Source organism: Bubalus kerabau, chromosome 22, assembly GCF_029407905.1.
Source record: "Bubalus kerabau isolate K-KA32 ecotype Philippines breed swamp buffalo chromosome 22, PCC_UOA_SB_1v2, whole genome shotgun sequence".
NCBI lineage: Eukaryota > Metazoa > Chordata > Mammalia > Artiodactyla > Bovidae > Bubalus > Bubalus kerabau.
This window is the reverse complement of record NC_073645.1, coordinates 19319887-19340809: the sequence shown is the minus strand read 5'-3', so window position 1 is coordinate 19340809 and position 20923 is coordinate 19319887. Positions and strand designations below refer to the sequence as shown.

General features: G+C 43.8%; 1 protein-coding gene across 1 annotated transcript in view; it reads left to right on the top strand.

Moving 5' to 3' along the window:
* Nucleotides 1-20923, top strand: part of PDLIM1 (PDZ and LIM domain 1) — a 40318-nt gene that overhangs the window by 2975 nt on the left and 16420 nt on the right. Inside the window, exons 2-4 of the mRNA XM_055560540.1 lie at nt 14038-14189; nt 15705-15789; nt 19806-20005. Coding sequence (XP_055416515.1) covers nt 14038-14189; nt 15705-15789; nt 19806-20005 — 437 coding nt within the window. The remainder of the gene's footprint in view (nt 1-14037; nt 14190-15704; nt 15790-19805; nt 20006-20923) is intronic.

The following is a 20923-nucleotide window of genomic DNA, read 5'->3' as shown; positions in this document are numbered from 1 at the left end:
GGGTACTTGAAATTTTTTTTTTTAAACTTACTTTTATTGTGAAATTAAAAAGTCATAAACTAAAAATGCACAGCAAGTGGTTATAAATAACCAGTAGAGTTACTACCCAAGTCAAGATATAGAACATTACAGAGTGCCAGGCTGGGCTCCCTGTGTTACATAGCAACTTCTCACTGTTTTACACATGATAGTGTGTAAAATATGACCCAGAGGATGGGGAGGGAGGCTTAGGAGGGAGAGGATTTATATATATTTATGACTGATTCGTGATGTTGTATTGTAGAAACCAACACAACATTGTAAAGCATTTTCCCACCATTTAAAAATACAGCCAGACTGCAGCAGCTCACTAACCTGCCTCCTTGTTTTTCACTAGTTTCAGAACAGAAACAAACAGAATACATTTGTATGTGTGTGAATAGCTGCTTTTATTCCTCAGTATTTTCATCTGTGCTTTTGTGATAAATTTTCAACCCAGATCTCCAAATTTGAATGGATAAAACTATCTTTCTTCCTTTTCCCAGTTTTTCATTTAAGCCTCTACCTTGGACTCCCTACTTATCCAGATACACATTTGCAGTTGTCCCCTGAGATTTTTTTTTTCTCAGTCAGATCTACAGTTGTCTATCTCCTTGAGATTTTTTTCCCCCATGTCAATTTCTTATTTCCTGTAGTTGCTTTCAAGGGAAGCCTTCAGAGGATCTACACCCTGGCCAAAATTGCTGTTGAGTTTATGTTGACTCTTTTTCCTCTCCCAGCAACTGACAAAAGACAGGAAGGGGTGGAGCCAGAGATAAGGGATGCTGTTGGTAGGAGGCTGCTCATTTGCTTCTTGAGTCCTGGGGAAGCCTCTGTTAAGAGCCTCTGGTTTTCGCTTGTGCATCCTAAGGGGTGCTGAATAATGGATACTCTGTAGTCAGAAGGTCTTTTCTGACTTTTAAGAGTGTTATTTCCACATTCAAGGGCTTACATCATGTCCTTAAGGGTGAAAGAGCAGGGCTTATCTGTCAGATTGTAAAAAGCCAGAATTGTCCATAAAGGCTCATTATGCATTAATGGTCCTTGCTGTGTGCTCCCTCATTCTGCGAAATTGATCACCTAGGAAATATTAGCTGCTCCAGCTGGTCAAAGGAGTGGAGGAAGAGGACGAATTACAGGGAATGTCATGGAAGTGAATGCTTGAGCCTATGGCATGAAACTGTCTAAGCTGTGTTATGTCCCTTTGACCAGAGACTCTGCATGTTACCCCAACTCCTGGGTGCCAGCCTATTGGCTTGTCTTTGAAGAGGAGAGAGCGGAGAATGGTGTTAAGGTATTGCAAGTGAAGTCGCAACCCTGTGGACTGCAGCCATTGCAATGGGATAGATAATTGAGAGGAAGTTATCAAACCACTGAGGTCACTTTCCTAGTCTGATCAAGACTGGGAGAAGCACCATAATTCGTCTTGTCCTGGGGCTGTTTTATAAGCTGTGCTCATTCCTTGGCATACCTTGTCACTGCTCCCTGGACGAGAGGGAACCAAGTAAGCTTTGCATTTTACAGGTGAGAAGCTCCATGCCCAAAGGTCAGGCAATTTGAATTTACAGATTTTTCAGTGAATGAAATATTTCTTAACTTCTTTGTAAAGGAAAAGGTAAAGGCTCATTAAAAATGAGCAAATGTTATAAAATTAATTTTTAAAGGATAATTTGACTTGCATTGTGTCTCAGAGGAGAGCCTGAAAAGCTGCATGGTAGAGTGCCTGGGACAGGAACTCAGGCTGACCTCCAGTCCTGAACACCACACTGGGTGACCCTGGGTATGTCACATGCCTTCTCTAGGGTTCAGTTCTCTGTGAGGATAAAATAAAGAAACAAATGAGCAAACCATTGATTTTGTACCCTTTGAATATGAGGGCCCCCCTTTTTATTGTTAAAAAGTGTCCCAGCCTCTCCTATGGCATTGGTTCTATCTTTAACTACCAGTTGATTGAGAAAATGTGTTATGAACTCAGAAATGTTTTCCAGTGAATTTGGGTTGCATTATTCATCTGTGAATATCTATGCCTAAATGACTCTTGTGTTAATCACAAGAGCCTCTGTTTACACTTGACAGGTTTGTATGAGAATATTTATTTAATCAACTTGCAACAATGACCATGGTTAATCTAGTTAAACTATACATAAGAATTTTTATATGCTAAGCAGTGTTCTAAATATGAACATATTCTTTCAATAATCCTTGTGATGCTTGTAAGGCAGATACAATTAAGATGCCCATTTTATGGATGAAAAAAACTGAGTCATAGACATGTTAAATACTTGGCCCTTGTCATGCAGTAGTGAGTGGATAGAGCTGGATTTTGACTGAGTGATCTGACTTCAAAGGCCATGGCCTTAACCTCTGTATCATAATAGTATTGTAACAGTAGCTGTTATTTTGTGAGTGCCTACTCTGTGCTAGGGGTGCACTTACATTATCTTTTTCTTCACAACCCAGGGACACAGGACACACGATCAATTGCAGAACTGGGATTTGAAACCAGGCAGATTGACTCCCAGGCCGGCTTTAACTACAGTATTCTGCTCTCTGATAAGCCATAACTATCAGTATTTCATTGGTAAAAGTATCACCCAGCACCCAGGTCTGAGAAGTGCTAATCGTGGGACAGGTATCATCATGAGGGGTAGGATTCTCCCGGGTTCCTCACCCCTGAGACCCTTGTGCCCAGGGCGGTTTGCTGGTCTGGTCTCAGCCCTAGTGCTCTTAGAGCTCAGAGCATCTCAGAGAATAGCAACTCCCCTTCCTGTTCCTCCTGAAAAGCCAGAAGCCATGGCCCCACCTGGGAGAATTGGATAGTCCAGCCATGGGAGTCCATGGCCATGCGGGCAGGGAAGAACACAAGAGCAGAGGAATTGGATGATTTGCCAGAGAAAAGCCTGCCTGGGTGGCCAGGAGGGGATTTGGGGGCAGTTTTTATGACAAATGAAGATTACCAGGGAGTAGACAGATCCACCTTGCCCAGCCAAGGATGGGCCTGTAAAGTGGGAGCTGAGTCAAGTCCAGGACGAAATGTACCCATGAAAACCTGAGATGAAAAAGGTAATTTCTATGTGGCACTTAGCACCCCTTGTGATTGTTGATACTGTTATTAGCGCCAGTGTGGGTGAACTGGAAAGGTCATCTGTAACTGAGGTCTGTGGTGTGTTTTCATGTGTATAGTACACTGCCTTCTCAGGAAATGCCGTCAACCTGAAAGACAACTTTCTGAAGAACACTCTGATCTTGTAGAAGGATAGGTTCTTGACCAAAGACTTGGCCTAATTTTAATAGAGATGACTACTCAGATAAGCTTCCCCGGTGGCTCAGAGGTTAAAGCGTCTGCCTGCATTGCAGGAGACCTGGGTTCAATCCCTGGGTTGGGAAGATCCCCTGGAGAAGGAAATGGCAACCCACTCCAGTATTCTTGCCTGGAGAATCCCATGGACAGAGGAGCTTGGTGGGCTACAGTCCACGGGGTCGCAAAGAGTCGGACACGACTTCACTTTCACTTTCGCTCAGATAAGAAGATACGGACATAGGTAGGACCTATATAGGGTAAAGAGGTCAAATGCATACAGATAGATGAAATTAAGGTGATGTACCAATGATTTACATCCATTTCTTTAAAAATTACACTTTCAAAGCTTTAATGTGATCAGACTCTATATGCTCAGTCGTGTCTGACTCTTTGCAACTCCATGGACTGTAGCCCACCAGGCTCTTCTGTCTGTGGGATTTCCCAGGCAAGAATACTGGAGTTGGTTGCCATTTCCTTCTCCAGGGGATCTTTCTGACCCAGGGATCGAACCTGGGTCTCCTGCATTACAGGCAGATTCTTTACCAACTGAGCCACCAGGGAAGTCACAATCAGACCCTATGACTCAGCAATTCTCCAGTTAACTGCTCAATAGAAAAGTGTCCACATGGCATGAAAGACATATCAAGAATCTTCAAAGAGGTACTATTCACAATAGCCCCAAACTTGGAACAACTCAAATGCATTAACAAAAGTGAAATGGAAAAATAAATGCTGGTATATATACATATATTTATAACAAAGAATGAAATAAAACACTGCCTCAGTGAGAATGGAGGAATTACAACCATGCATGATAATATGGATCAGACAGACATACAGTGTTGACAGGAAGAAGCCAGACATAACACATAAATACCACATCATTAGAGTTATAGAAGACTAATCAAGCCAAATTAATCTATAGTGTTAACTAGCATTAATCTATGGTCGGGATCATGGTAACCTTTGCCAGAAGGCTAGTGATGGAAGGAGGCACGAGGGGGTCTTTGGAAGTTCTGGTAGTGTTCAGTTTCTTTGATTCTGATTCCATGGACTTGCTTTGTTTGTGATCATCCAGTTGTTTATTCACAAATCATGTCCTTTTCTGTTTGTGTGATATGCCTCAATAAAATGCTTACATTAAAACTCTTGTGCTTTGTATACAGGATCAAGTAGTATAAAAATGTGGACAGCCCATGGTAAAAAGCCTTCCCCACACCATTTCCCAATCTTACTTCCCAGAGGTAAACACTGTTTAACAGTTTGCTGCAAAACTTTTCAGACATTTTTCCATTCATGTAGCAGTTTAAAAATCAAATTACCATGTCATGATGAAATATTTGGATGTCATTGCTTTTGCTTTCTGCCTTGTTTTTAATGTAGCAAATCAAGAATTAAAGCCATCTTGATGTCATGGGAAAATGAAATCTCGGTATCAGCCTGACCAGGATTAAAACTTGTCTCCTCCCTGTGTTAGCTGAGGGGTCAGCCTCTGAAACCTCAGTGTGGGAGTAATAGTACTTGTCTTCAAAGGTTGTGGTGAGGATTAAGATGGTGTATAGATAGATCCTAGCAGTTTGACTAACACACGGAAGGCATTGGGATGCAGTGGTACTATTAAAAAATATTAATGGTAGCTAGAAGGCAATGGCACCCCACTCCAGTACTCTTGCCTGGGAAATCCCATGGATGGAGGAGCCTGGTAGGCTATAGTCCATGGGGCCGCTAAGAGTCGGACACGACTGAGCAGCTTCACTTTAACTTTTCACTTTCATGGATTGGAGAAGGAAATGGCAACCCACTCTAGTGTTCTTGCCTGGAGAATCCCAGGGACGGAGGAGCCTGGTGGGCTTCCGTCTATGGGGTCACGCGGAGTCGGACACGACTGACTCGAGTTAGCAGCAGCAGCAGCAGTGCATATTGAGCACTTATTATGGGCCAGACTTTGTTTTAAACTACAAATGTAATCTCATTTAATTGAACCATGAATGAGGTTGATCCTATTATAAATTTCATTTGATAGAGACTTCCCTGGTGGTCCAAAGGTTAGGACTCAGTGCTCTCACTGTGGTGGCCTGGATTCCATCCCTAGTTAGGCAGTTAAGATCTTGCAAGCCAAGTGGTGGAGCACAGAAAAAAAGTCATTTGGTAAATGAAGAAGCCTGGGCACAAAAAGTATAACTGCTCAAGGTTACGTGTTTAGTGAATGGTAAGGCTTTGGGTTGTGGGTGATTGTTACTGGGACTTCCCTGGTTGTCCAGTGGTTAGAACCCGATTTCCAGTGCAGGGACGCAGGTTTCATTCCTGGTTGGGGAACTAAGATCCCACATGCCTTGGGCAGCTAAGCCCACGTGCTGCAGTGAAGAGTCCCAAGTGATACAGCTAAGATCTGATGCAGCCAAATAAATAAATATTGAAAAAAAGAAAAAGCATATGGGGTTCAGAGGGACTTGTATGAGGACTTTTGAGAGACTGATGACTTCTTGATCAATTAATCAGGGTATTCTACTTTGCTGTCTGCGTTTTAATTCTATTCCTATGTGAGAAATAATGGTTGATCTTTCAGACTAGGAGAGCTTTCTCTCTAATTGGCCACCCCTTAGCGTTAATAGTTTCCTTTTGCACTGAACCGTGAAGTGAAGCTAGATTAAGGCACAGCTCACCTACAAGGACCTGAACTACTTTATTGCCTCATTTTCTTAAGAAAAATGGTTATAGAGTAACTAAGAACAGTTTGAAACATTCTTGGGGTTTTCAGGCCGACTTGCCTAAGCACATACAGCTTCTGTGGCTGTAATGTGGCTTCAAAGTCTGTGCCATAACCTCAACCCACAAACAAATTGAGTCAGAAGTCTGAATAAGGAGAGTTCAAATTCCACATCTAAATGGTATAGTGTGGGGCTGGGCTCTGCTATGTCACTCAACTCAGAGTCTTTTAAATTTATGTATCTGAATACTTTGACACAGCTGCTAGTTCAAAGGAGGTTGTCCCTCAAGGTACATGGCACTGAGATTGAACTTGAATTCCAAATTTCTTTAGTTCAGTCTTGTTTTCTATGATGTTAAAAATGCTAAACTATCATTGTTTAATATTTAATTAATACAGCCAACTTGTAAGATGGGTTTAAGGTAATTTACAGCAGTAAAAGACATAGCTACAAAATTTCAAACATAAAAACACACATCAGAAGATGTAACAAAAAACTGGAACAAAGAAGAAAGAGGTGTTCCAGGACCTTTATATCAGGTGGTTTCTGTAGTTACATACTACATTTAGCTGTGAGTTTTCTGGCTGAGGCATAATAGGAATCATGTTAAGTTGTTGAGGCACCTGGAATGAAATGACTTGTGCAGTAACTCTACTTGCATTTAAGGGTGTTTATCAGTGTCGTAGGGTCAATGTTCAAGGTCAAGGTTAACAGTGTTCTGTGAACATTCAGGAAATTCACCTGTATTTCTGTCCACAGATAAACGTCAGAGAACCTTTTGAATAGGGACAATTTTTTCTTTGCAGGGTTGGGGGTGGGGGCCAGTGGAGGCTTTGCATCAGAGTTGTTTCAACTGACTGACAAGTATTATATTTGGTTAAAACCTCCATCTCTGTCAAAGGAGTGGCAGTACAATTTGTCATCCAGGCTGGAACACTGTTGAGAGTGAAATAGGGTGCTTTTGATAATTAAGCTGGGAAAACAGGTTTTGTCCTGGACAAACCAGGGTGTCTTATAGTCTTGGTTATAAAACTTTCTACATAGAATTTTTTAACTAAGCCAGTGGTCACAAGCATGTTTTCCTGAAGGGGTTGGGAGGCAACAAAAGGGTTTTGACTTGAGGGTGAGGTAATGGAAAAATTAATAGCAGCAAGAAGGATGATAAATGGCAACTGGTTCCAGGTTTCTGTGTTGGGGACAGAGGAGCATGGCGTGGACTAATTGAATGGAGAGTGTCTGCCTCAGCTAAAGCAGGCAGAGTAATTAAAAAGCCGAGATAGTAGGCGAGGTTCATTTCTTGGGCCCCCTCAATCTTGAGCCTAGGGATCAAAGGAATCCCTTCTCGCTGTCAATAGAACAGGTAACTTTACGTGTAAGTGCCTTCAGACAAGTCCTCTAGGGGAAGCCAGGCTCCGAATGGCTGTCCTAGAGGCTGAATGGTTGACCCTTGAATGATTCTGCTTCTCTCAACTGCTGTTAGGGACCATCTGTAAAGGCAGTCACCTTAATGTCAGTAGAAGCCAGGTCTAAGTGGTTGTTTCTTGGCAGTAACTGGACAGTTGAGTCAGAGGCTATGTTTAAATTCCTTTGTTGTTCCCCATTGTTTTCCAGATAAAGTACAGATAAAGCCTTGTTAAAAAGAAAATAACAGAACTCTTGCAGCCAGATCTGTTTTTATATTTCCAGACTCATCCCTTTCCTCCAGCTTTGCTTCCTGTGTTTTATCTATGCCAGTCCACATGCAGTTCCTATAAGCCGGCATGCTCTTTTCTGCCTCCTGTAGTGCCTTTGCACAGTTTTAAGCAATGCCTCCTCCAGGGAGTCTTCCCTGATTCCATCTTTAGGCTCTCATTGCGTCTTTACTTGTTTCTAGCATTGGCTGCAGTACATGCCTGTCTGCCCCAGGAGGCTGTGAACTTGAGAGTGTTCTCTGCCTGGGGCATCTTGTATAATCCTCACGACAACTTTCTGACACCAGGACAGTTATCACTCCTATTTCATAGGTGAGAAGAGGGAGGCACACAGAGGTGAAATATCCCACTCAGGGGTACTTAGCTCATAAGCATCAAAGCCAGGACTTGATTCCTGGCTATCTGACTTCAGAAGCCACATCTTAATAAGCTACACTGTCTTTCAGAAAGTACTTAAGGAATGTCTGTCTGATGAGTGAATGAATGAGAGAAAGGAGGTAACAGGACGGATAAAATAGGTATATGCCATAATACAGAGGAAGAAAGTCATCTTTTCATTTGCGATGGCCAGTGGGTATGCATCCAGGTTTATATAAGAGCATTAGTTATTTAGATGTGCATGCAATGGCACCCTACTCCAGTACTCTTGCCTGGAAAATCCCATGGATGGAGGAGCCTGGTGGGCTGCAGTCCATGGGGTCCCTGCGAGTTGGACATGACTGAGCGACTTCACTTTCACTTTCATGCCTTGGAGAAGGAAATGGCAACCCACTCCAGTATTCTTGCCTGGAGAATCCCAGGGACGGGGGAGTCTGGTGGGCTGCCGTCTATGGGGTTGCACAGAGTCGGATACAACTGAAGCGACTTAGCAGCAGCAGCAGCAGCAGCATGTGTGGTAAGTCACTTCAGTTGTGTCCGACTCTTTGTGATGTAAATTGAAAAAAAGGGCTTGTAAATTGAAGAAAACGGGTGAGCCCCAACATAATCCTAATCTGTGCCATTTAGAAGTGAAATTCAGTACATCTTCGTTTGTGTTCTGGAGTCTGACGGCAGTGCACAGGATTTAATGATGCAGTGAAGGGCAGATGTGCAGGTTGGCCTCTAAGCAAAGTGTCTGCCTGGCGGGGCAAAGGGTGAGAGACTTGAGTGAATTCTGCAGAGAATGGCAGATTGTTCATTAGAGGAAATTGTGCTTAACCCCATTTATTCTCAGGCAGGAAAAGTTGTGATCAAATTATATGGTCTTTGAGGAAGAAAGCTGGAAGAGGGTTTTGCGGATGTCCATTCGGAGAAGGCAATGGCACCCCACTCCACTACTCTTGCCTGGAAAACCCCATGGATGGAGGAGCCTGGTAGGCTGCAGTCCATGGGGTCGCTAAGAAACATGATTGAGCGACTTCACTTTGACTTTTCACTTTCATGCATTGGAGAAGGAAATGGCAACCCACTCCAGTGTTCTTGCCTGGAGAATCCGAGGGATGGGGGAGCCTGGTGGGCTGCTGTCTCTGAGGTCGCACAGAGTCAGACACGACTGAAGCGACTTAGCAGCAGCATTGAAATAATTAATGGGCCTGTCTCTTTGGAGGAGAGTGTAGGACTTCTCTTTAAGAAGCTGAAGCTGACTCCTTTATGAGCTGGTTCTGATGGAATTTGATGGTCAGGAGGAAATTAGAATAGACAGTGTGGCAGACTGGTTTAAGTGGAAGGACTCCAGAGCCACACAGCCTGCCACTCACCAGCTGTGTAACCTCAGGCAAACTGCTTAACCCTTGTTACTCTACTTCCTTCTCTGTGATGATGTCAATAATGTTGGCTACCTGATAGCATCGCAGGAGGATTGGTGAATTAACCCTTGCCAGACGCTTACACTGTGTTTGACACATAATTAGCACTCATTAGCTGATGAATGTTGCTGTGATTGTGATGAATAGTTAATGTGCAATAAGGATTGGAGTCCTCCATTCAAGATGGGAGCTAACCAGAGGAGACACAGGCCTTCTTTCCTGAGGGCTTTTCATTTCTGATTTGAGTATTTTATAAGGGAAGGTGTTACTGGGTCCCAGCTCAGCACAGACCAGTGGAGATGGTTAATAGATGGCAGGAGGTACCCAGGCCTTGGTAGGAGTTTGGGACACTCCAGTTCCCTGTGTTGAAAGCCACAGCAGATGAATCTCCTCAATTCTGGATTTGTCTTCAGCTCTGACAATTATTTGGGTTTGGAGCTTCTGCTGGTGGCACTGTGGTAAAGCAGAAAAGGGATAGAGTTTGGTTAAATGAGAGGCTCTGGTTTCAAGTTCAGGCTCCAACCTTTAGCAGTGTGAACTTGAGTCAGTCACAGCTTTTCTGGGTTTCAGTTTCCTCATCTGTAAAATTATCTTATATGTTAATGGTGAGTTCATCGTCATTATTAAGTCAAGTAGCAGAAAGTATGTGAAAGAGCTTTGTAAAAATCAAGTCCCGTAATTTCATTTAAATCCACTTTTTTCCCCTAGAAATAAACAGCTCATAAAAGAATATGGACTTTATTTGTGTGTGATTACATCCAAGTTCCATCTGATGATAGTGTTTTATAACTTTCTGAGATTTCTTTTAACTTCCCATTAATTTGGCTTAAAAAAAAGACCAGAAGAGGGGATGGCCAGGCCTTGATTACTCAGGCTCAGGGCTCTTAAGACTGGTTCTAGCTCGTCCAGAATCTGTTAGGATGTTTTGAGCAGAAGTGTCTCACCTTCAAGACAGTTTAAACCAAGTGCTGGAAATTCCGGAGTTCTTAGCAGCTGAGCATATGAAAGTAAAAGGAAACTCTCTTTTCTTTTTCTCAAGCTTTTTGTCCCCCCAACCCCCATCTTATTTTAGTTTTGTGAGTGGTCACATTCCAGGATAGTGATGCTGGGGAAGATGGTTATTTGATTCCTTTTGAAATAGTCACTTTTTTAAAAAGGATGAAACGAAGCAGCATGATTACATATTTAACAACGCAAGGTATTTTGGATTCAATCATTCATTGGACACATATTCACTGACCACATACTGTGCTGGTCACAGCTAGGCACCTGAGGACATCACAGTGCAAAAGGCAGACAAAAGCCTGCTCTCACACTTACCATTTAGTAGGCTCTCAAGCATTATATATAAACAAATTCAGAAAACAGACTTACAGACTTAATGTAACAAGTGCTGTGAAGAAGAGAATGTATGAAAAGGTTGACAACGGGACCTAATTTAGACTGGAGATCAGGAATGTCTTCTGTGAGAAGGGTCATTTAAGCCCAGAAGTTAATCAGGCAGTGGCTGCAGCAGGTGCCAAGGCCCTGAGGCAGGAAAGAAGGAAGGAAGGCCCCTGTAGCCGGAGCTTAGTAGGGAGATGGCCTGGGCCTTAGGGAACTCATCAGTGATTTTGGATTTTATCCAAGGGAACTTCTCTTTAACATCATGAGAATTGGTTATGACAAATGAGTTCATCAGGCTGCTCTCCCTGGAGACAGAGTAAATAAAGTGATGCTTAGTGCCATTTTTAAAACAAGGGGTCTGTGTTGTTCTTTAGAAAAGGGAAAACATATACGAAGTCACACCAGGTCAGTCTTCTCAGGAAGACAAGCAGAAAATGAGAGGAATTTGTTTTTACTGCACATACTGGGTGACTCAGAGCTAACTCCCTGAAGTCGACTGAAAGGAGAGCGGCCATGCTTGCCTGTATTAAATTTCTTTTCCCAGTGGCTGCATGGGAAGAAGGTCCGAACCTTAGATTGGGGGCTTTCATTTTCTAAAGGCCAGATCTCTGGTAAACGGATGATGGGAAAGCCAGAAAGGAAGGTTAGGAGGTCAGGATCTCTGCACTGGTTTCCACATCCTGCTACATTCCAGGAGAGTTTTGCCTGATAAAGTCATAACATGTCTGAACCGGAAGGAACCTTGGGGACCAAAGTCATCCGTCCCTTATTTTGTGGGGTCCAGGCACTGATGAGGGGAAAACCTTGACAGCAACATAACACTGGCCACCTCAGGAGGTCAGTGTTTCCTTCTGGCAAGGGCTGATTGGAAACTGTGGCTGCTGAAAACTGCATCAGATACAGAGGCTCAGGGCATAAGCCTGTGTCCTAATTTGGTGTGTTGGGCCTCTTCTCTGTGGTTCAGCCTTATGGAGACCCTCAAGTGTTTACAAAATCTTCCTCACTGGGCTCCCAGGAGTCAAAGGCCTTTTCCAAGGTGAGGCCAGAACCCTGTGGGTGCTGGGAGCCTGGGTGTAGTCTGCTCCCAGAGGGCTTGGACTTCCATCGAGGCAGGTCTTTTAATGCCAGAGTCATGACTGACCTTGGGATGATGATCCTGTTTTTAGTATGCTGCCAAGTCCCTTCAGTCGTGTCCGACTCTGCGCTCTGTGGACTGTAGCTCACCAGGCTCCTCTGTCCATGGGATTCTCCAGGCAAGAATACTGGAGTGGATTGCCACGCCCTCCTCCAGGGGATCTTCCCAACCCAGGGATCGGACCTGTGTCTTTTACATCTCCTGCGTTGGCAGGCAGATTCTTTACCACTAGCACCACCTGAAAAACTAGATTTTTTAATACACCTTGGTTTAAAAAAATACTTAAATAGTAAAACACATCTCTGAGGTTAGTGCTGCTTCAAAATGAGTTTGTACTTTGTTCATCACAATAGTGTCTGTATTCACTTGAAAAATAGTTGTACAACTCCAACTGAGGCATGATATTTATTCAGGTCACACATAATGCTCAGCAGGCAGATGGATTTGATGACCCACGGAAGTCTTTGGCTGGCTTCGCCCAAGCATGGTGGCCCATAAATTTGGAACCCCTTGTTTTAGAAACATTGGCGTGAAGGTGGCCACCTATAGGGGCTGACCCTAATAGTTAACTTTTTGGCTAGGAGGAACCAGTGTATACTGGTTCATACTTTAAAATATTCTTTGTTGCTTTTTTTCAGTTACAAAAGTACTCTAAGCTCACTGTGAAAATCAAAAACATTACAGAAATGTAATATTGTGAACAATTTGGTTTCAGTTCAGTTCAGTCTCTCAGTCCTGTCCGACTCTTTGCGACCCCATGAATCGCAGCACGCCAGGCCTCCCTGTCCATCACCAACTCCCGGAGTTCACTCAGACTCATGTCCATCGAGTCAGTGATGCCATCCAACCATCTCATCCTCTGTCGTCCCCTTCTCCTCCTGCCCCCAATCCCTCCCAGCATCAGAGTCTTTTCCAGTGAGTCAACTCTTCTCATGAGGTGGCCAAAGTACTAGAGTTTTCAGCTTTAGCATCATTCCTTCCAAAGAAATCCCAGGGCTAATCTCCTTCAGAATGGACTGGTTGGATCTCCTTGCAGTCAAGGGACTCTCAAGAGTCTTCTTCAACACCACAGTTCAAAAACATCAATTCTTCGGTGCTCAGCCTTCTTCACAGTCCAACTCTCACATCCATACATGACCACAGGAAAAACCATAGCCTTGACTAGACGAACCCTTGTTGGCAAAGTAATGTCTCTGCTTTTGAATATGCTATCTAGGTTGGTCATAACTTTCCTTCCAAGGAGTAAGCGTCTTTTAATTTCATGGCTGCAGTCACCATCTGCAGTGATTTTGGAGCCCCCCAAAATAAAGTCTGACACTGTTTCCACTGTTTCCCAATCTATTTCCCATGAAGTGATGGGACTGGATGCCATGAGCTTAGTTTTCTGAATGTTGAGCTTTAAGCCCACTTTTTCACTGTCCACTTTCACTTTCATCAAGAGGCTTTTTAGTTCCTCTTCACTTTCTGCCATAAGGGTGGTGTCATCTGCATATCTGAGGTTATTGATATTTCTCCCAGCAATCTTGATTCCAGCTTGTGTTTCTTCCAGTCCAGCGTTTCTCATGATGTACTCTGCATAGAAGTTAAATAAGCAGGGTGACAATATACATCCTTGATGTACTCCTTTTCCTATTTGGAACCACTCTGTTGTTCCATGTCCAGACTAGTAACATAGTAATATACTAGTTGGCTGATCCCAGGTAAGTCACAGATCTTTCAAAGCCTAAGTTTCCTGGTCTCTAAAATGGGGACCATATTGGGACTGATACTTGCCTTCCTTTCTCACAAGGTTATTGTGTGGGTCCAGTGAAATGGTTTATAGAAACAACTAGTAAACCTCAATGTATTACGTAACTTTAAGGGGTCAGTATCATTATAACTTACAATTTTAGCCTTCTTTACTTTTTAAATGCTTTGAATCATATCAGTGTGTCCTTAACCCAGTGGTAACTTACTCAGTGGTTTCCTTGGAGGCAAACGGTACCTAAACCTGCTCACTCCTTTTTTTTCCCAGGTTACTCCCGGAAGCAAGGCTGCTATAGGTAATTTATGTGTTGGAGATGTAATCACAGCCATCGATGGGGAAAATACCAGCAATATGACACACTTGGAAGCTCAGAACAAAATCAAAGGCTGCACAGACAACATGACTCTCACAGTAGCCAGGTGAGGAGGAAATGCTCTCTCATTTCCGAGCGACCAGAAGCTGCTTTTGAGCAGGGACTGCCTCACCTATTTCAGAATTCCCTATACCCCCAGCTCAGTGCCATGTGTGGTATAGGTAGGCTGAAGGTCTGTGGAATTGGATTTTCAGATTGCTCATCTTCTTCTCTGATTTTACAGTGCTTCTCACTGTGTGGGCATCTTTTTCTAAGATACTTGAATTGTCACTTGATCTAACACAACTAACCAAAATCTTGAGGAAGTAAAATCAATTATATACTGTCAGGTATAATGAAATGAAACCACTGAGCATCTACTGCTCCCGCCACACAACACTGAGCCCTGGATGCTCACTAGATTACAGTTACAGAGACAGACTTCATTGAGCACATTAGACAAAGTGCTGAAAGTTTAAGAAAGGAGAGCTAAAGTTGATGAGTGAGAAGAATGCTCTGGGAGTCATAATTGGGGCAGAGTTCCCGTTTCTCTTCCATTTAGTTTTGGAAGGGGTCCTGTAAAGGCATGGTTTCAGAAATGATTTGGTTCGACCTGTATAGCTCCCTGTTTCCTGTTGGATCAAGTTTACATTCTTCGTTCGGATCTCCTGTTTGCCTGTCTTGAATGCCTCATTAACCTTAGCTTGCACAGTGCTTCATCGTGAACCCTTTGGTCTCCTCTGCAAAGTAGCTTTATGGCTTTCTTCTACCTTGTACCAGGACTGGCAGGAAGACGAAGTGTGGGGCAGGATGCCAAAGCATCTTACATGCTTATATGTTTTGGAGCCCTGCCCTCATGAGAGGTGCACTGTTTTATTTCTATCCCCTCAGGAGCACATTTACCCTTCATTCTCCATTCCTATCTCAGTGCATTCTTCTCCTTTTAGACATTCATTCATAGATTGATTTTTTGATCCATTTACCATTAAATTGAGCAGCTACATCTTGTATATATCTGGCCCTGTGCTAGGCAATCTGACCATAGAAGGATAAGTACAAATATTCTGTACCTGTAAGAGTGAAAAACAAAAACGCTAAAGATAACTTAGAGGAGACCTAGAGCGTTGCTGTATAATGGTACGGAGACAAGTTTTTCCAAGTTCAGAAGAGGCACCATGATCAAGCTGGTTGTCTGGTCTACATCAAGAACACTGGATGAGACAGAGAAGCTCATTCTGTCCTGAGCAGAGGTGGGGTGGCATCAGGCAGGTTCAGGAGGCCTGGAGGAGGCCAGTGCAGCTGGGTCAGCAACACAGAATGTATTGGGGGAGGGCTGAGGCTGGACGAAGGGCCAGCAGCCTGGGAAATCCCTCAGGGCTGAGTGGGCAGCTGTCAGAGTAGCAATCAGACATGATGTCATGAGGTTGATGCTTCCGAAAATCACATCAGTGGTAAAACAGAGGGGAGGCCGGGGAGCAGAGTGCTAGTAGCTGGGTAAGAGGGGACAAAACCCAACTCCATTTTTAGTGTGTATTATTTATTGGCATGCATGAAACAGCTTAGCTTTGTCAATCTGTTGCAGATCTGAACAGAAAATCTGGTCTCCTCTGGTGACAGAGGAAGGGAAACGTCACCCATACAAGATGAATTTAGCCTCTGAACCCCAAGTAAGTACTTGCTCACCAGCGCTCTTGCTTTTAGCATCCCGGGACATTTCCACTTTTGACACAGCTCAGCTCACCTCTGCTTTTCCTGCCCTGGATGCTGGGGGTAGGACGCAGGAAGGGCCCTCCACTGACACATCTGGGACCTGGCTCTTATTCGGTTCTTCCCGTAAGGGAACTGCAGGATGAAAGGGCTGGAAAACCCCAGAGCAGTGACGTCAGGGCCTGGGCTGGACACTGGGGTTAGGAAGGGGATACGGAAGCCGGTGGAAGCTTTCCTGTGTAGAACAGAGTGGCAGAACCACGGCAAAATAGAATCACTGACTCAGCTCATGATGGACCGCTGATGCAAATGTGCTAAAGATGGAAAGAAGTTTGGGTCCCGAGGCCTACAACTTAGCGGACTGCAGGGACATGTAGTAGTGGACCCAGATATCCCTGGCCACCCTTCATCCCACTACCTGGTTTCTGAGAGTCTTAGGGTGGAAATGCTAAGTGCTCTAGTTTTCCTTAAAATTACTAAAATTAATTGGTGGTTCATATTGGAAAATAGGGTAGGGAGTCAATGCACAGTTTGTTGGCCAAATAGAATTTCCTGGGGTGGAAAATTGTCTGGAGATCCCATATTTGGAATCATTAATAATGATTTTATTTCTTCTCTACAATGAATGGATGGATGTTCTTTAGCAATAAGGACAGGAAATGTAAAGAAGAATGTTTAGAACATCTTTGTAAAACTCCTCGCACTTGGTAGGCTACTTTTCACAGTGTGTCTGTTGGATAAATGAATGAGTTGTTAGTGGTATGTTAGTAGTAAGTCAATAATGGCTTTTGAAAACTTCTAAAATGGTTTGTGATTGTCATACATTTAGCCCCAATTGAAGATTTGAAGTTTAATTTTTTTTTCTCAGTTTCAGGCAGTGTATCATTTTTATGGTATATTAAGATATAGTCTGGAAAAGGCAATGGCAACCCACTCCAGTACTCTTGCCTGGAAAATCCCATGGACGGAGGAGCCTGGTAGGCTGTAGTCCATGGGGTCACGAAGAGTCGGACACTTACTGAGCGACTTCACTTTCACTTTCATGCATTGGAGAAGGAAATGGCAACCCACTCCAGTGTTCTTACCTGGAGAATCCCAGGGACAGCAGAGCCTGGTGGGCTGCCATCTGTGGGGTTGCACAGAGTCAGACACGACTAAAGTGACTTAGCAGCAGCAGCAAGATATAATCAAAAGATAAAATATAGCTAGTTATCTTTTATACCTAAAACAGAAACTGGTGTGAAATTGAACTCACTGGTACATTAGCGTGGGTAAATTAGTGGTTGTATGTGAATGGTATTTCTCAAATGTCTTCCATTAAAATGTCAGGAATGTAATCACACAAAATTTTTCCCATTAGTTAATAAAAATAATACTTAGTCCTAACAGTCACTTTAAGGATCATTTTGCGTCTGCCATTTCAAAACTGACATGACTGTATTATTCTCTACAGCTCCTCTAAGGAAAGTTCATGAAATGGCATTCAGTTTATAAATTGGCAGCTGTGCAAACTAATTTAAAATATGCCACAGTCAATTCCAGTTTCCTAGGGAGTTCTCAGCCACTTCATTAAGTTTACTATAAATGTTAAGTTTTAATCTGTTAAGTCATCGTATGTTTTATAATATATCAGGAATGATTTTGTTTTAGTGCAGTCTTTCTAAAATCCTAGTTTTTCACTTCAGGAAGGCAATACTTAAATTTCAGTTATACTTTTTATATGTATTATACTTGAATTTCCATCTTAAACATGAGTACTTATCTTTAGTCTTTTGAAGGTAATTTTCTTCAGATTAAAAAAAAAAAACCTCAAACACTTTAGCATTTAATTTGACTATATATTTTTTGAATTCCAGTAATTCTTTGTTCATATGAAAAACTTCCCACCTCTCATTTTCCCAAAATCTTCCACTTCCAGTCACTCTAAAATAGAGGAGTGAGTAAGAGCAGAGTTCATCTGTAATTGAAGGATCTGTTCGTTCATGTAAGGCCAGCCCACACCCCAGCTTATCTGAGGTCAGTGTAGTTACACACCTAGTTTATATTTCCTCATTATTGAATTTCCTTGGAGACTGATAAATACAAAGCCCAAACAATGACATCATCCCTTCCAAAAGGCAGGCCCTGAATTAACCGCCTGACTTCTGGAAAGACCAGTATTCACTTGGGGTTAGAGATACTCCTTTTATGTACAAAACGGATACATTCTTGGGAGATTCTCTGTAGAGTGAAAAATCAGAATTTCCAACCTGCATTTTCCACTGACTTGCGTTGCAGTTGAACGTGGGTTTCTGTGGAGGGAGAAGGGAATGGCGCTGGTTGACTGCTGTGGTACCAGGCGGAATCCAGGGGCTAAGAGAGATTAACTTGCTCAAAGCCAAACAGGAGGCAACAGGGAAGAACCTGAGCGGAGGCAGAGTATGAGGGCTCTTTCCTGGTGCTCAGCATCAAGAGATGCTCCTCAACTGCTACAGGGAAGGAGAGAGGAGAATTGCCATCCTGGCTGCCGCTTGTGCGACTGCCCTACAGAGCTGCAGGGTCCCAGACCACCCCTTGGGAAGTCTGCTGCCGTTAAAGACCACTTCTTATGTCATTGTTATTCCTCGTGCAGTAAAAACTTTCCTACAACTTTGCTTCAGTTATTTGTAGAACTAATTATACTTCCCTTTGGTGAACACTACATGTACTGAACTTTTGTCCAATGTGGATCAAGTCAGCTCAGTGTAAGGTATACAGGAAAACCTCACTGATTCCAACATGTCAAAGAGGGAGCCTGTCTGAATCATCATAAACACATTTTCATGTTGTCTTTTAAGTCAGTGGTGGTGTTTTAGTCGCTAAGTCATGTCCGACTCTTGTGTGGACAGTAGCCTGCCAGGCTCCTCTGTCCATGGGATTCTCCAGGCAGGAATACTGGAGTGGGTTGCTATTTCCTTCTCCAGGGCATCTTCCCAACCCAAGAATCGAACCCTGGTCTCCTGCACTACAGGCTGATTCTTTACTGACTGAGCTAAGTCAGTACACAGTGAATTAAGCTACTGGTTTTCATCATCAATTCTGAGAAAGCATGAAAGACTTTAAGGTTTAGTGAAGAAAGAGGGAAAAAAAAAGGACAGGAGCTCTTAGGGCAGTTGTTCTGGGTCTGAGTGTTAACGAGGAGTCCAGGTTTCAGGAAGATTTCTGGGAAGCCCAGAAAATAGGGCGCACATCATGTTTAATAGATTGCACAGGGCACGCTCTCAGCTAGGAGCAGGGGTTGACCCAGAATGCCTGTGCAGAAAGCACCTTGCTGAGTCATCAGAAAAGTTGTGAGTTTTTTTTTTTTTCTTAAAAAGGAACGTTAGTTTAAAAGCTTTTGAGGGGTGTTCATAGAGTAGCTCTGAGGTGGTGTAGCTGTAGTAATTATCTACTGAGACCTGGCAGTCTAGAGTGGAGGTGGATGGTGGGTGCTTCCCCAAATTACAGAAAGAGGGGGATGAGCACAGGAGGAATTTAAAGTCCTTTCCTGCAGCTACCTGGGCATGGCCCCATAATAGGTATCCCCCAGCCTTCCATCTTATCAGCTTGGCCTTCCCTCACAAGAAACAACAGCTCAGTCATTCTCTGTAGCCTGCTTCTGCTAGTGCACCCAGGCTTGTCTGCCTAGTCATCAGCCGCTTCAGTGTTGACACCACAACCCTTTTATCTTGCTTGTCTAAACCTTTCCTTTCTGGGGAATTTATCTCTACCTTTTATCATCTCCTGCTCTGCACTGAAGTGATGCCGGTTCCTCTCCTCCTGGTACTTAATCCCTCTGGAATGTGTCCTGAAAGGGTGTTTCAGCTCTGACTTGGATCCGGACAGCCTAGGGCATCAAGGGATGTCCTACCTAGGGGTATCCAGCAGGAGATCAGGTTCTGCTGGACCTCAGTACCGGATGTACTTAGTAGTACACACTGGACACCGCTTTGATCTCTCCTTTGATCCCTGTCTGCAGGAGGCCCTCCACATAGGAAGCGCCCACAACCGGAGTGCCGTGCCCTTTACTGCCTCACCCGCCTCCAGCTCTGCCCCCAGGGTCATCACAAACCAGTACAACAACCCAGCTGGCCTCTACTCCTCTGAAAATATCTCCAGCTTCAACAACGCCTTGGAGTCAAAGACAGCAGCCAGTGGGCAGGAGACGAATGGCAGAGCGTGAGTAGGCCCATGCAGTCTGCCCTGGGCCAGTCCTGGGAGAGGCTTACCACACCAGGACATGCCTGTGCAGGCAGCGTGGAGAAGGGTCAACCACTGGCCCAGAGAAAAACGTCTTCTTTAGCACTGTCTTTGTTTTTTAACTTTTTTGGCTGCATGTGAAATCTTAGTTACCCAATCAGGGGTCAAACCCTCACCCTCTACAGTGGACGGGACTGTCTTAACCACTGGACCACTGGGGAAGTCCCTAGCACAGTTGTTTCTGTATTCATTTTCCTCGTCTCTGAAAACGGGGTGACACCACCTGCCTTGTAGGGTTGTTGTGAAATAAGAAGTAAGCTGTAAAATGTCCAGTTGATTCTTCACTGAGACCCTGTTGTTATTGTTCTGATTTCTGTGGTCACTGTCTGCTTCCAAGTGACCATCCTCCTTTCTTGACAGCCCTGCTGCTTCCTGAAAAATTCTTCAGTGTTTAGAGTTGGGGCTCTCTGCTTGTGTTCACCATCCGATCTGGGCAAGGGATGGGTACTTCATGATGCAGTTTTTGGTGAAGCAATGTTTGCTTTTTTCCCTCCAGTGGACCAGTAGAAACGATAGGAAGAAGAGATGTCCGTGCACTTATAAATGTCCATTGGAACAGATTCTCATCTGGGATAGAGGAGGGCTTGGCCAGGGTGGGGAGGTCTAAGGAGACATTTTGCTCAGGGCTGGGGAGGCCTGTCCCCTTTAGCCACAGCTGCCTCTAAGTCTTCATCTAAAGGATCCTTTGTGTCTTCCCAGCAGAGGGGGCCCAGTATCAACTCCCTCCCAAACTCTTTGAAGATGAATCCAAAAACACAAGGAATCCTGCAGCCCATGGCAAAGAACTGGGTTTGAGAATGGAGAGAGAGTAAGAGATGGGATCAGTTCTGTGCGGTG